Source organism: Podarcis bocagei (assembly GCF_964188305.1).
Source record: "Podarcis bocagei genome assembly, chromosome: 7".
In the NCBI taxonomy this organism is placed as follows: domain Eukaryota; kingdom Metazoa; phylum Chordata; class Lepidosauria; order Squamata; family Lacertidae; genus Podarcis; species Podarcis bocagei.
The window spans coordinates 84,523,461-84,537,208 of NC_138132.1; the positions used below are offsets into that span (position 1 = coordinate 84,523,461).

Genomic DNA, 13,748 nt, shown 5'->3' on the forward strand with positions numbered 1-13,748 from the left:
TTTTGTAGGGTTCTTTTTTCTCCAAACTTTACTGTGGTGTCTGCAGACAATTTAGAAAACCAATTTGTGAGGATAAACGCCATTGGAAAGCGAAAATGTTGAACGCAAATAGCCTCGCAGCTGAGGCACCTTCTTGATGATGGGCAAGAGCTGGGAGTCCACGTGCTTCTGGTCCGCCTTGCGTCGCTCCGTTATCTCGTATTTCTGAAAAAGCAGGACAACACGTCAATCATTTGTTCACCCTTTAGTGCCCTTTGCTTTAACAGGGAGCCTCCCCAGGGCCTACAACACCTCCCACTTCCTCTAGGCTGCTGCTGTGGACCAGGATGCAAAGAACTACTTCAATACACCCAGTGACATTTAATTCTTTTTAAAATAGCAAAACCTCCTCTGTACACACTTGCCAATGTCATTTCACAAAATGTTTCTGAAACCCCTCTGTTTGTCAAAAGCTCCCTTGGGGGTGGGAAGCAGCAGCAGAGGCTGCTATTTCCCCATCTATGGTGGGAAACTCACTTTCTGTACCGGCACACCTGTGTGTATGTCGTGGTCTAGGAAAAAGAATTGGGCACAGGACAACAGGAAGCAGCGGTGTTTGTGTGCTGGGCTGCCCGCCCTCCCTCCCAACCAAGCTATGTGATTAAAGGCTAATTTTTCTGTAAAAAAATAAGTAAGACGAGCATGAGCTCTGCAAGCCAATGAATCCCCATAGAACATGGGTAGGCAAACTAAGGCCCGGGGGTCGGATCTGGCCCAATCGCCTTCTAAATCCAGCCTGCGGACGGTCCAGGAATCAGCGTGTTTTTACATGAGTAGAATGTGTCCTTTTATTTAAAATGCATCTCTGGGTTATTTGTGGGGCCTGCCTGGTGTTTTTACATGAGTAGAATGTGTGCTTTTATTTAAAACACATCTCTGGGTTATTTGTGGGGCTTAGGAATTCGTTCACCCCTCCAAAAAAAAAAAAAAAAAAAAAAAAAGGCCACCCCCCTCTACAAGGTCTGAGGGACAGTGGACCAGCCCCTTGCTGAAAAAGTTTTCTGATCCCTGCCATAAGAAGGTAATTTGTTTACTGCAAGCTTAGGATAAAATCTGCACCTAAAATCCGGTCCTATTTATTTTGTGGAAGGCAAGTCTTTTTCTGAAGGAGGTAGGCAGCCCAACTGTGCTAATGCCAGGTCCCCATATTTTGCTGGACTACATCTCCCATCTTTGCTAGCCAGGGCATTGGGAGCTGGAATCCAGAACATGAAAAAGGGCCCAAAGTTGGAGAAAACTGTATATATCACACTAACACCATCACAACAGTCAAATGCACAATGCTGGACTCACTTCTGTTCAGCAGTCCCCCAAGAGTCACTACAGTGGTACCTCAGGTTAAGTACTTAATTCGTTCCGGAGGTCCGTTCTTAACCTGAAACTGTTCTTAACCTGAAGCACCACTTTAGCCTGGTATATTCATTCAATAAATATCATGAGCTTAGGTATATCAAAGATACATACAAAGTACTCTCAGGTCCCCTTCTGATATTTTACATTCTGTGATTAGAGCAAATAAGTTGAACAGCAGCAGAGCTTGGCAGTTTGTTCTAATCAAGGTGTTACTTGAGTTGTCAGGTGGGCCAAACCCCTCTCTGACATGCTATCTGGGGGATATTGTTTGTCCTGCTGGAGACTTGTTAATAGAGTGGTACCTCGGGTTAAGTACTTAATTCGTTCCGGAGGTCTGTTCTTAACCTGAAACTGTTCTTAACCTGAGACACCACTTTAGCTAATGGGGCCTCCCACTGCCGGAGCATGATTTCTGTTCTCATCCTGAAGCAAAGTTCTTAACCCGAGGTACTATTTCTGGGTTAGCGGAGTCTGTAACCTGAAGCGTATGTTACCTGAGGTACCACTGTACAAAGATTTGGTGGCCTGCAAATCTACATCTATTTTTTCTCCAAGATTTGCTAACTCGTGGGTGCTCAAGACAGACAGACAGACAGACAGACACACACGGTTTGGCACATCTCATTCACCCAGAAAACACACCTACCTCTTTCTCAGTGTCAAATATTTCCCCCTCCTGGTGTTTGGGTTTACGCAGCCTCTTCTTCTTGAAGTAAAGATCGCTGAGGTGCTTTGGAAGTTTCACACTGGAGATGTCAACCTTGGTTGAAGTGGCAATGACGAACTTCTGGTGAGCCCTGCGCAGGGGGACCCGGTTGATGGTCAGGGGACCTGCAGGCAAGACACAGGACAAGTGAATGACATACGGTGGCCTTGAGGCACCAGGAAAAGACCCGGCTGGTATTGTGTTTTCCTGCCATTCAAGTGGGACACAACATTGCTGCTCTGCTCAAAGGAATCAACTGACTGCCCATCCCAAAGAAAAACAAAACAAGCGAATCCAGCTATTCTATACTCTCAAGAAAAATGCAGCTAGCGCAGGAAACTGGCAGAACAGCCTGAGAATGACAGGAAAACACACTTTTTAAAAAATAATAATGCACATTTATTGCTAAGTACCTGCTACTCCACCTTAGTTCAAGAACTTCCAGAGTGGATTTCAGGGTAAAAAAGGAAACAGAAATAGAACTCAGAAGAGGCACAAGATATTGTTGGGGTGTGGTTTCTTTGGGTCTTGAAAGTAATCCTGGAAGTGCCATTTGTCAAGTTTGGGTGTGACATTTACTGCTTTTTGCACAGTACTTTCTAAAGCAGTGCACACTGATGCTAAAAAAGGGGTATGAGGGGTAAAATCCATTAAGATTCACCACACAATAGTGGGATTCCATGATTTGTTTACTGTAAGAAATGTATTTGAGGGATACCTAGTATGCTACAAGTCTATTTGGATAGCCATTCCACTGAGATCAACAGAATTTGTTCCCGAGTGTGTATATGATATATACGATATCTTTATTGTCATTGTCCCATGCAGAACAATGAAATTGAAAAACTACATAAAACTACATAAAACATTCAAAAGCCCCTAAAAATTCTGGAACCCCATTTTAGAATACACTATACTAGAGACCCCTTATGCTGTGTTTAGAACCAGAATTGCATTTGTGTAGAAACTGTTTCTCAGGCGGCTAGTCCTGGCCTGGTGTATAGCAAGTCCCCAGTTTGAACCTTGCCCCTGGCACGAAGTCACCAAATGGAACTCTTTCTCAAACTCAACCCCTGCTCTCACATCATGTGGGATAATAGTTATTCACCTTTAGGGGCTGTTGCATGACATGGTCCTCCAGATGTTGCTGGACTCTGAACCGCCACCAGCCACAGCCAGCTTGGTCCATGGCCAGCAAACCACAGTTCATCAACATCTGCAGGGTGGCAGGTCCCCCATGCCTGGTGTAAGGTTTACAACTAGTTAGCAAAGTTCTTTGAATAGGTCAGAGAGCTCTATGTGTTTACTATTGTGGTAATATTTGAGGTGTACTTACTATATCCGCTACTTTCACCCCTGTATTTGTTTTAATGAAGGAAATGAAATTTATTTAAGAGTCCCAAGATACAAAATGCATCAAATAGTTAATCCAGGTGAGCAGAGATTACAGGAAAGCAAATGTTATAGGACCAAGCTGTCAATGTAAGATTAGCTTACCTGTTACAAGCAACAGACCACTTCCGAGCTGCTTCAGAAAGACCACACGCTAGAAACAAGACAGACGAGGTTTGTAAATAGGGTGAAGGAACACCAATCACCTGCAAATAACACTAAACTATGGTTTAACCTCAGAATCCCCACGACTGGGTGAGCTCCCGTTGCTCGGTCCCTGCTCCTGCCCACCTAGCAGTTCGAAAGCACGTCAAAGTGCAAGTAGATAAATAGGCGGGAAGGTAAACGGCGTTTCCGTGCGCTGCTCTGGTTCGCCAGAAGCGGCTTAGTCATGCTGGCCACATGACCCGGAAGCTGAGCCGGCTCCCTTGGCCAATAAAGCGAGATGAGCGCCACAACCCTGGAGTCGGCCACGACTGGACCTGATGGTCAGGGGTCTCTTTACCTTTCTTGTTTAACCTTATGTCTGAAAACTGCCCATAGCTGAACTTTGGCTCGCTTACTGCTAACAACCACAATCTGAAGCCATGGTTTATGAACTGCAGGTTGTTTTAGATAAGCAGATAATGGCTCAGCATTGTGGGTCATTCACAGAGTTCCCCTTACCTTGCCTCGGTGGCGACCAGTGAGCAGGATCACAACAGTTCCTGGGGTTATTGAAGCCCGCAGCTTCCTCTTGTGTAGGGCAAAATTCTTTTTGCCATGACTCAGGAGTTTGCGGGGAACATCTTCTGTTGGGTAGTACCTTGGCTGAAAGGAGAGGAATTATCAGCTTTCGCAGTCTAGCTTTGACTTCAGCACCCCCTTTCTTCCAAGCACTCATTCGACGTGGAAAAACCCCAGCCATGTGTTTGCCCAACAGTCCAAAGGTCTAGCAGCCTCTCCAGCATACGGTGCTGGCACGTATGCAACCAATGCTGAAATCTGTTGGGATACTGCCAGGGAGACAAAGCCCATCATGGCCCCCACGTCGTCTCCGGACGATCCATTGATCTCCCGTAGATACAGTATTAGCAATTAGCGACACGAGCTCCAGAAAATAGCTTGTGACGTTCCAGAGCTGAGGCACACTCTATCAGCTTGACGTGGAAAAACCCCAGCCATGTGTTTGCCCAACAGCCCAAAGATCTAGCAGCCTCTCCAGCATACGGTGCTGGCACGTATGCAACCAATGCTGAAATCTATAGATCTGAATGTGTTCTCGCGCAGCAAAGCATCACAGCACCGATGCAATTAAAGAAAGCTGCCTATGAATTTTCCATTCATCTGTCTTTAAACATATCAAAGCAAAGACAGACAACACCCCTACAGAGCACAAAATCAGACAGGTGGACACCTGCACAGGTAAGGGCCCTTTTCTACTTTGCACAGGAATGGTGAAAATTGATCATGCAATGTTTAATGATAATTGTCTGCACAAATCTCAAATTGTTTTTGAGCTTATTTGCAAGGGAGGAATGTATCTTATTACAAAGGAAGAACATTAGGTGAGCATTCACCACACTGTATGGCCTAACTTCAAGGACCTAAAACATTCAGCTCTCACTTATACTTTACAACAGGTGTGGCCTGCCACCTGTCCGTTGGACTGCAAACACTCACTGATCATGCAGTTTGGGGTTAATGGCAGATAGAGTCTGACAATACCCAGAGGGACAAATCTTCCTGCCCCCCCACCCCCCGTGGCTTAAACAAGAGAATAAGCAGGCAGTTGTTTTGATTCAAGTGTCACCTGCTACAGGAAGTAACATTTATGCAGACCACCTGTATCATCCGTACACATTTTGCACAATCATACTGCAACAGCAGCAGGCCATTGTATCATTCCTAATTAGTCAAGTCCAGATGTGTTCCTATTATTATGCTATTCTCCTTCCTGCAAACAGCGGGGGAAGGGGGCAGATTTCAGGCTCTTCTTCCCCTTTCAGGCACAAAAGACACATAAGCAGAATTAAAGAACAGAGGCTGTGCTAGTATTCTACTGAAGTTTTAATATGCACTGTGTTCACTAGTTGAGATTTCAGTCGGATTTCAGAAGGTTTCTGTCGGACTTAAATTACACTTGATCCAATATTACTAAGTTGGCTATCAGCTGGTGAGTCTGCACAGATCAGGCAAATTTGGCACATACAAATTTTGTCATATCCTGTAATTCATTGGTAGGCAAATTAAGGCCTGGGGGCCAGATCTGGCCCAAATGCCTTCTAAATCCAGCCCGCGAACGGTCCGGGAATCAGCGTGTTTTTACATGAGCAGAATGTGTGCTTTTATTTAAAATGCATCTCTGTGTTATTTGTGGGGCATAGGAATTAGTTCACCCCCCCAAAAAAATATAGCCCGGGCCCCCCACAAGGTCTGAGGGACAGTGGACTGGCCCTCTGCTGAAAACACTTGCTTACCCCTGCTGTAATTGCTTTCTTTTGAGAAAAGGCTATAGATTTCAATAATATGGCACTAAATACTGCTTTAAGGTTCAAGCACACCTCTATAATTTGTTTTTTGTTAACTATTTTATTGTTTTTCAACAGGTACAAAACGAAGTGAGCAACAAAATCGAAAACAGGAAACATAGAAGGGATGAAGAACCAAAGTATCTTAGGCATGTATGCTATTTATGTATCTTATTTCATAAAAATTTGCACACTGCTTGTTTAAAAAAATACTTCAAAACAGTTTGCAAATAAAATTATAAGACAAAAATTAACAATAATTTAAGACCTTCAAAAAGTGAAACAGATTAAAACCCTTATCAACTTTATAAAGAAACATGACTACATTCTATCGTTGTGGAAGCTAACAACAAGACAACATACGAAGGAATCCAAGGGCCTTCTGCAGAGGGATTGATCCTATAACATCAGTTGGACAAACTCCTGCCAACTGTTAAGCAAGTAATAGAGCGAGAACCTTGCTGAAGCACTTGTATCTGTATGTGCAGCCTGTCACAAGAGAGCAAGTTCTGGATAGTGAGCATCTATTGAATATGGCTAAGCTGGCTTTGTTTGTAATCAGAAGTATATTGCTGTGTATCTAAATCTGTCTGCCTGGAGCAGCACTGTGAGCTGGAAAATGCTTGTTTATGTGTGGATACACATTGCTGCATCCCTCCTCCCTTTGATTCACCTTTCTTGTTTTATAAAAAATAGTATTAATAATCATTTAAAAACAGGGTGCTTCTTAGCACACTCTGAGCCAAAGAATTTGCTTTCTGTACCATTAACAGGGTCGGATGGAGCTCAGAATGATTCCATGCTAAAGTCCACTTCTGGTTCACTTACTTCACTTCAGTAGCCCCAAAGTGGCTTTGTTGTCCAGTAGGGTACTTGGGAACCTAAAGCCCTTGCCAACCCACTGCAGATTCTCCAGAGATTTACCAGTAGATCCTGATCTAACCGTGGCCCAGTACTGCCATACAGACTGTTGAAGCAGCCAAATTTCTTTGAGAGGAAAAATTAAGCTATTTGAAGAGAACTATAGCACTGAGAACACCCTAAAGTAATTTTTTGGTTTTTTTATTAGTCAGCCTACCCACAGATTATGTCATCTGTTATGCCTAAAAAGAACGAAAGAACCAACTTTTGTATCTGTACCCTGGCTGCTCACCGGCACACAGCTCCCACTAGGCAGAATGTGCTCCCGCAAAGTGAGTGGCTGTTTTCAAGCCTGATTAATTTTTGCTGTGCTCAGTTATTAATAAGGGATTTGCAGCATTTAATGGATGACATGCAAACACCTGTAGCTTGACATCTCCTCCTGCAAAAAATTCTGCTGCAACCTACTTTTTATTCCCCATTTAGTATGTGGGAGTGGCAACAGGAAGAAGGAAAGTGGTCAGCCAGCAAGTGTATAGCGAAGGTGCACCGTATTTTTCGCTCCATAGGGCACACCTGACCACAAGGCGCACCTGGTTTTTTAGAGGAGGAAAACACGGAAAAAAAATATTCTGAAGCAAATGTTGTACTCAACTATTTAAAGCAGCTTCTTGCTGCTTTAAAGCAAGCCTCAGAGGAGGGTAGGAAGGGGAACCATGGCTTATCTAAGTCCAGTTAATAATGCTGAGCCTGACTTTATATGCATCTCAAAGCCCTTGACATATATACATTATAATGACAAGCCGAGACAGGCCTCCTGCAGAGGAGAAGGGAGGGAGCCATCATAGCTCAATGGGGAGAGCATGGAGAAGATCCCAAGTTCAGTCCTTGAAAGCTTCTCCGGGTAGGGCTGAGGGTGTGTCTCCTAAAACCCTGGTGGGCCTCTGCCCATCAGTGAAGACAAAACTGAGCTAAATGGGCTCAGGGGTCCTGACATGGTACAGGGAAGGTCCCTCTGTTCCTGTTTAAATTAGCCCTTTCTTCAGAACCATGAGGACTACAGTCTTAGGTTTTTTTAAAAGAGAACAGCTATAACCTCAGTGGCTTTGCATGCAGAACACCACACGTTCAATCCCCGGCTTCTCCAGGCCTGAAACTCTGGCAAACTGCTGCCAGTTAGTGTTGACATTACTAAGCTAGATGGAGTAGTGGGTCCAACTCCTTATAAGGCAGCTTCCTAGGTTCCCATTTATGCTTCAGATCTGAGTGTGAGGCTTGCTGTCATGTTTAGTGTCAAGGGGGGGGGGTTCTTTCCACATCTGGAAGATGACTGTGTCACCTCCCATCACCCTCTTGAAGGTGCTTTTACAGCTCAGGAAAAAGGGCAGGCAGCCACAGCATCTGTAGACTGTAGCATCCTGAATTAAGGGAGGGAGGGATTCCCCTTGCAGCCAAAGGATTGTTTGAGGCCACCATGAAAGAGCTGATCAGAGCTGATCTTAAGCTTGAAACCAGGACTTGCTCTTTCACCATGCTGCTCCTCCAGTTGCCAATGCCATCCATGTAACCTGTGTGAATATCAAGCGTGGGTTGTGTCCAGGAACCTGGGAGGATTTCTTTCACGTGTATGCATGTTTTCGTCTTTAAATAAACAGCCCATGCAAGTTTCCAGCTCTTATGGCCATTGAGATTAGCCTGGCCGTCTCAGTGGAAATCTGGGGAGGCTGAGGTGGACTTTCCAGTGGTCAAAGTGTGGTTGTGTCTTCCTGCCCAGCATCTATTTTCTGCCCTCTTTTCCCCCTGCACCCCTGCTTCAAAGCAAGCTACAGAGGAGGGAAGGAAGCGGAGCCATGGATCCTCTGCTTGCAACTGCAGCAGATTCCCTCCACTTTGAAGCAGGAAAGTGGGAGAGGAGCTGCTTACACGAGTGTAAGCTGCTCCCCTCCCACTTTGCTGCTTCAAAGGGAGCCACGGAGGAGGAGGGAGGAACAGACGGAATCCCCTTCCCTCCCTCCTCCCCGGCTCAGCTCAGCAGCGGCGGCTGTTGCTGGCTTTACAATGAGCCGGAAGAGCTGCACAGAGAGTGTCAGCAGCAGCAGCTCTTGCTGGCTTCGCTCCATAAGACGCACAGACATTTCCCCTTACTTTTTTTTTGGGGGGGGGAGGAATGTGCGTCCTATGGAGTGAAAAATACTGTAATTTGAGACCAGACATGGCACGTTCAAACTTGAAAGCCTTAACCGCTACAGTGCACCAGCTTACAGACAAGTTCTTACCATTTTGCGAAGTTTGACCACCCTGTTGCCTCCATTCTTATCACCTCCAACAGGCTTCGTGATAGTAGCTGGCTCTTTCTCTCTTTTCTTCTTTTCTATCTGAAGACAAAACAAAACACAAACCACTTGAGAAATATATTTGCAAACTAGCTTTCAATACAGTGCAGAAGAGAAGCTCTGCTGCCTCATACTTAGAACCAGGCTGAGATTCAGCCAGATGCCTCTGATAAGTCCACAAAAGCTGAGCCCAGTCCAGAGCCCTCCCCTCTTGCTTGTTCCAGGCACCTGATGTTCAGAGGTACATTGCCTTTAAATATGGAGGTTCAATGTCACCAACATGGCCAACAGCTGTTAAGATATGAATTTATTATTACAGGGAGATTAACCTGACGTCATTCAACAGCCACAGGAGGTGCAACTACAAGCTCTCTTCCTCCCTTCACAGGTGGAAGAACATTCAGCCTCATCAGTTGGCCAGGAATTGCAGAATTAAAGGAAAGCAAACTCTGGCATCTGCCATCAGACCCAGAGCGACTGGGAGGATGTGCACCCTGCCTCCCAGGATGTACATCACAGTAAGGGCCCCAACGATTGGTCAAAAAAGAGAACGCTGCAGAGGTCTTGTTCCTCTCCCCACGCCAGGAAGATCACTTATAAGAGCCATTGTCCGAGCTGGGTTTATTCCTCATTCCTTCTCCTTTTCCACTGAACAACAGGGCAAAAACGAAATCTATCTAGCCCTTTTAAAAAGCCTTCATCAAGCTGCATGCCAGCAAATGTCCTGTATGTTAAATGGCAGCTTGTAAGTTATGCAGCTCTACCTACTATGAGCTCTGAAAGATTGCTAGTTCCCCCTACCTTAGTTTCTGGAGCTTTGTGCTTGCGCTTGTACATGGCCTTCCGAGCATACATGGCAGACCGGGAATACCTCCCGATTCCCCGGGCCAGCACTGGGTTGCGGCTGGCATGAACCTTCCGAACCCTCTTTGCTTTCTTCTCGCCCGCCATCTAGAAAGCAGAGAAATCAACATTCGCAAATTGCAGAACATAAGCAAGAAAAAGGAAAAGTGCATCGCACAATGGAAAAAGACATTTAAGGTTTTTTTCTTATTTTAAAAAAGTTTCTAGCCCTCAACATTGCACAACAGTTACAATCAATACAGCATTGCTTCATTGGGATAAAGAATAGTTCTGAAATATCAAAAACGAGCTACAGCAGTAGCATGGAAATAAAACAAAGACCACATTCTTTAATGATAACAGGCCTCTTCCATTAGTGTTATCATAACTTTCAGATATATTCTGACACACACACACATGTATGTGGTGGCAATTATCCACTATGAAGCAGACTGTAGTCCACAAAAACTTATGTTGCAATATTGGCTGTGTACACAACCACACACTTAAAGCACACAAATTCCCCCGGGGAAATGTAGTTGGTTAAGGGTGCTGGGAATTTTGCTCTGTGTGGAGTAAACTCTAGTTCCCAGAATTCTTTTGGGGAAGCCATGTGCATTAAATATATGGTGGCCATGGAACCACTGATGTCTATGCTACACTAGATATGTTGCAGAGTCCCCCTTTGGTCTTTTAATTATGTACTTCAGTTAGCTTACGTACATGAAGCTTACCCCCTGAGCTGATGTCTATGCTAGACACAGTCAGATCCAATGCAAATTTATTTATACCACCACCAAAGTAATTGATGATAGCTTTCCCGAGCAAGCTTAGGTTTCCCAAGCAAGCTTACAGCTCTAGTCTTCTAGAAGAGGAGAGGGAAGACTTCAGGCTTGTTTAAAGAATATAAACAGAGCATGCTGGAACCATCCTGTTCTCAAAGTGGCCGACCACATTGCTGTGGGAAGCCTGCAAGCAGGACCAAAACACAAGAGCCCTCTCCCCTCCTGCCTTAGGAACATTGCTGCTCCAACTGTGCTCCAACACCTGAGAGTATAGCCATCATGGCTAGTAACCATTGATAGCCTTCTCCTCAATGAATTATAAGAACAGAAGAATAACCTGCTGGATGGGAAAACCCGCAAGCAACACTCTTCCCCACTGGTCCAAAAGGTTTAAAAATATTATATTTAGACAAAATGCCCACTTCACGACTGGCATCCTATAGACACTTTCCTGCTTTTCATAAATAAGAAGTCAGCTGACTATTAAAAAGAAGCTTTAAGGAGGTGGCAAAAGTCACAAAGAACTCCTGGCCAACTGGTCTACAGAGACATTCCCAGGTCGAACTTGAACACAGACCCTTTTCTCATGCTCAAAGACCCAACCCAATGCACCAATATAGGGCCACCCACAAAACATGCCACACATCCGAGGCTGGTGAAATCGTGGCCCAGAAAAGACAGTATTAGGATGGGCCGAGCGCGACCCTGGAGAAACACCTGAGACACGCGTTAAAGGTTTCCCACGTAGCCACGACCAACCCCAGAGGGCGAGAACCATTTGCAAGATCGTGGAAGGACTCAAGAACGTGCGGCTAAGAAGCCGACAGCTCCTCCCGTTAAAAAACCTTTCAAGCGACATGTTGGGTCCGAGATGCTCCCCCCCCCACCCCCCGTCGCAAGACACCCAAGAACAGTGACAACACATGTTCCTCCTCCGAGCCGCGCGCCTCTTCGGTGCAATACGGCAGCCCCCTGAAAGCAACCGGCCTGCCAAGCGAGTGAATCCGCGGCGGCCTAAAACTCCTGCGGCGCCTGCCGGGGAATCCCACCCCGCCGACCAGAAAAACAGCCCCGTAGCGCCCGCCGCACGTCCGCCGAGGAGTCTACTCCTACCCGCACCTCGCTCGGTGCCTCTTTAAGGCGGATGGCAGCGGATTATAACGGCGGGCCTGAGGAGCGAAAAGCCACCACGACGCCATACTTACCTTCGGAGAAGGGAAAAAGAGGCAATATCCGGGACCTCGGCGGTAAAGAGAAAGCGGGCGTGACGTCACCGCGCGCGACCCAAGGCATTCTGGGGGATGTAGTTTACTGTGCTGTAAGCTTCCCACAGTTTGACTTCAGCCCCAAAGGCTCACTCCACTATTGTCTCCCGAGACAGCCGGATGCCAACTAACTTTGTGGTCGTAGCTGCTATTCCGAAAGGAGCATAGATAGGCATGATATCAATTCCTTGCCTGATGATCCGTAGCAAGGAATTTGCCTTTCCCCCGGTTGCTGTACACTGGATCGACATCTTCATTATTACAATTAATTTATTACTTGCCTTCTAAACCACCGTCTCTAGACGATTTGCACATAAGATAAATTTACACATAAAACCAGTTTAAAACATACATACAGCAAATGCATTTAAAACCAGACTAAAATCCAAACAAGTGGACACTACAGTGGTACCTCGGGTTACATTCGCTTCAGGTTACAGACGCTTCAGGTTACGGACTCCGCTAACCCAAAAATATTACCTCGGGTTAAGAACTTTGCTTCAGGATGAGAACAGATATCGTGTTCCGGCGGGGCAGCGGCGGCAGCTGGAGGCCCCATTCGCTGAAGTGGTGCTTCAGGTTAAGAACAGTTTCAGGTTAAGTATGGACCTCCGGAAAGAATTAAGTACTTAACCCAAAGTACCACTGTAGTGGTAAAGACCCATTTATCCAGCTGACAAAGCCTGTTGGAACAAAAAAAAACTTCAATAGTTTCTGGAAAGTGTAGATAATGGGTGCCTTTCGATCTCAAGAGGGATGCTCTTTCAAAGAACAGGGACAGCCACATTAAAGCCCCGCTCTGAGTTACTGCAGAACGTGTTTCTGAGATCTTTGGAACTTGCGGCAGAAAATCTCCCACAGGTCACAGGGAACTACGGGCAGTTCATGAAAACCACCAGTGGTGTCCAAACTTTTTTCAAAGAGGACCAGATTTAATGAAGTGAAGGGCCGTGAGGGCCGACCAAAGTTGTTAATCTTTTTTTAGGGTTCAAGTTGTTGAGGTATTTTTAGGATTATACCCCAGGAAATAAACTGTCACAGGGGCTGGATTAAACCCACCGGCGGACTAGATTAGGCCCCCGAAACAAGACTTCAGACACACCTGCCTTATACGCTTGGTTGTTTTCAGGGTTCCACAAGAGTCTTTGCTGTTTTCCTATTCAGCATTACAAAATATTACAAAAGGAGCCATCTGTCATAAAACATGCTTTATGATATGTTTCCTTCTTTTATCATAACGCAATATAAATAACAATTTTTTTGGTCTGAGTGTGGTATGAGAGCTTTTGGTTGGTGCTTTGGATAGTTGACGGCTTGAGAACCACTGCTTTGGGTTTTGTGATGGAAGAAAGGTGGGGAGTAAATGTAATAAAATTGGCAGTTCTCTGAATGTTGAAAGCTGGCTGTGTTTTGTTCATTACTGGAAGATATATGGATGAATATTATTTTTGTAAATTATGGAATATATATAATAAATCTAACTTATTAAAACACATTTTATACTATAGTCATATCCTACATTGTAAAATAGTACATTAAAGACTCATACACTTATTATTGGCCTGAGTATTCATGATCGAGAGTAGATTTTATCAGATATATGAAGTTAGGAAGTTAGTCAGATATAGTCAAAATAAATAAAAAAACTAAAAAATTGTCCA

General features: G+C 45.1%; 1 protein-coding gene across 1 annotated transcript; it reads right to left on the reverse strand.

Annotated features, from left to right (window-relative positions):
- On the reverse strand, window positions 1-10,172 carry RPL6 (ribosomal protein L6). Its single transcript, XM_081203243.1, has 6 exons — window positions 9,996-10,172; window positions 9,138-9,236; window positions 4,157-4,300; window positions 3,596-3,644; window positions 2,039-2,223; window positions 1-204 (listed from the first exon to the last, which is right to left on the reverse strand). Exons 1-6 carry the CDS (start codon window positions 10,143-10,145, stop codon window positions 52-54), a joined length of 780 nt encoding a protein of 259 aa, XP_081059369.1. The 5' UTR covers window positions 10,146-10,172; the 3' UTR covers window positions 1-51.
- Between the last annotated feature and the right edge of the window lie 3,576 nt (window positions 10,173-13,748).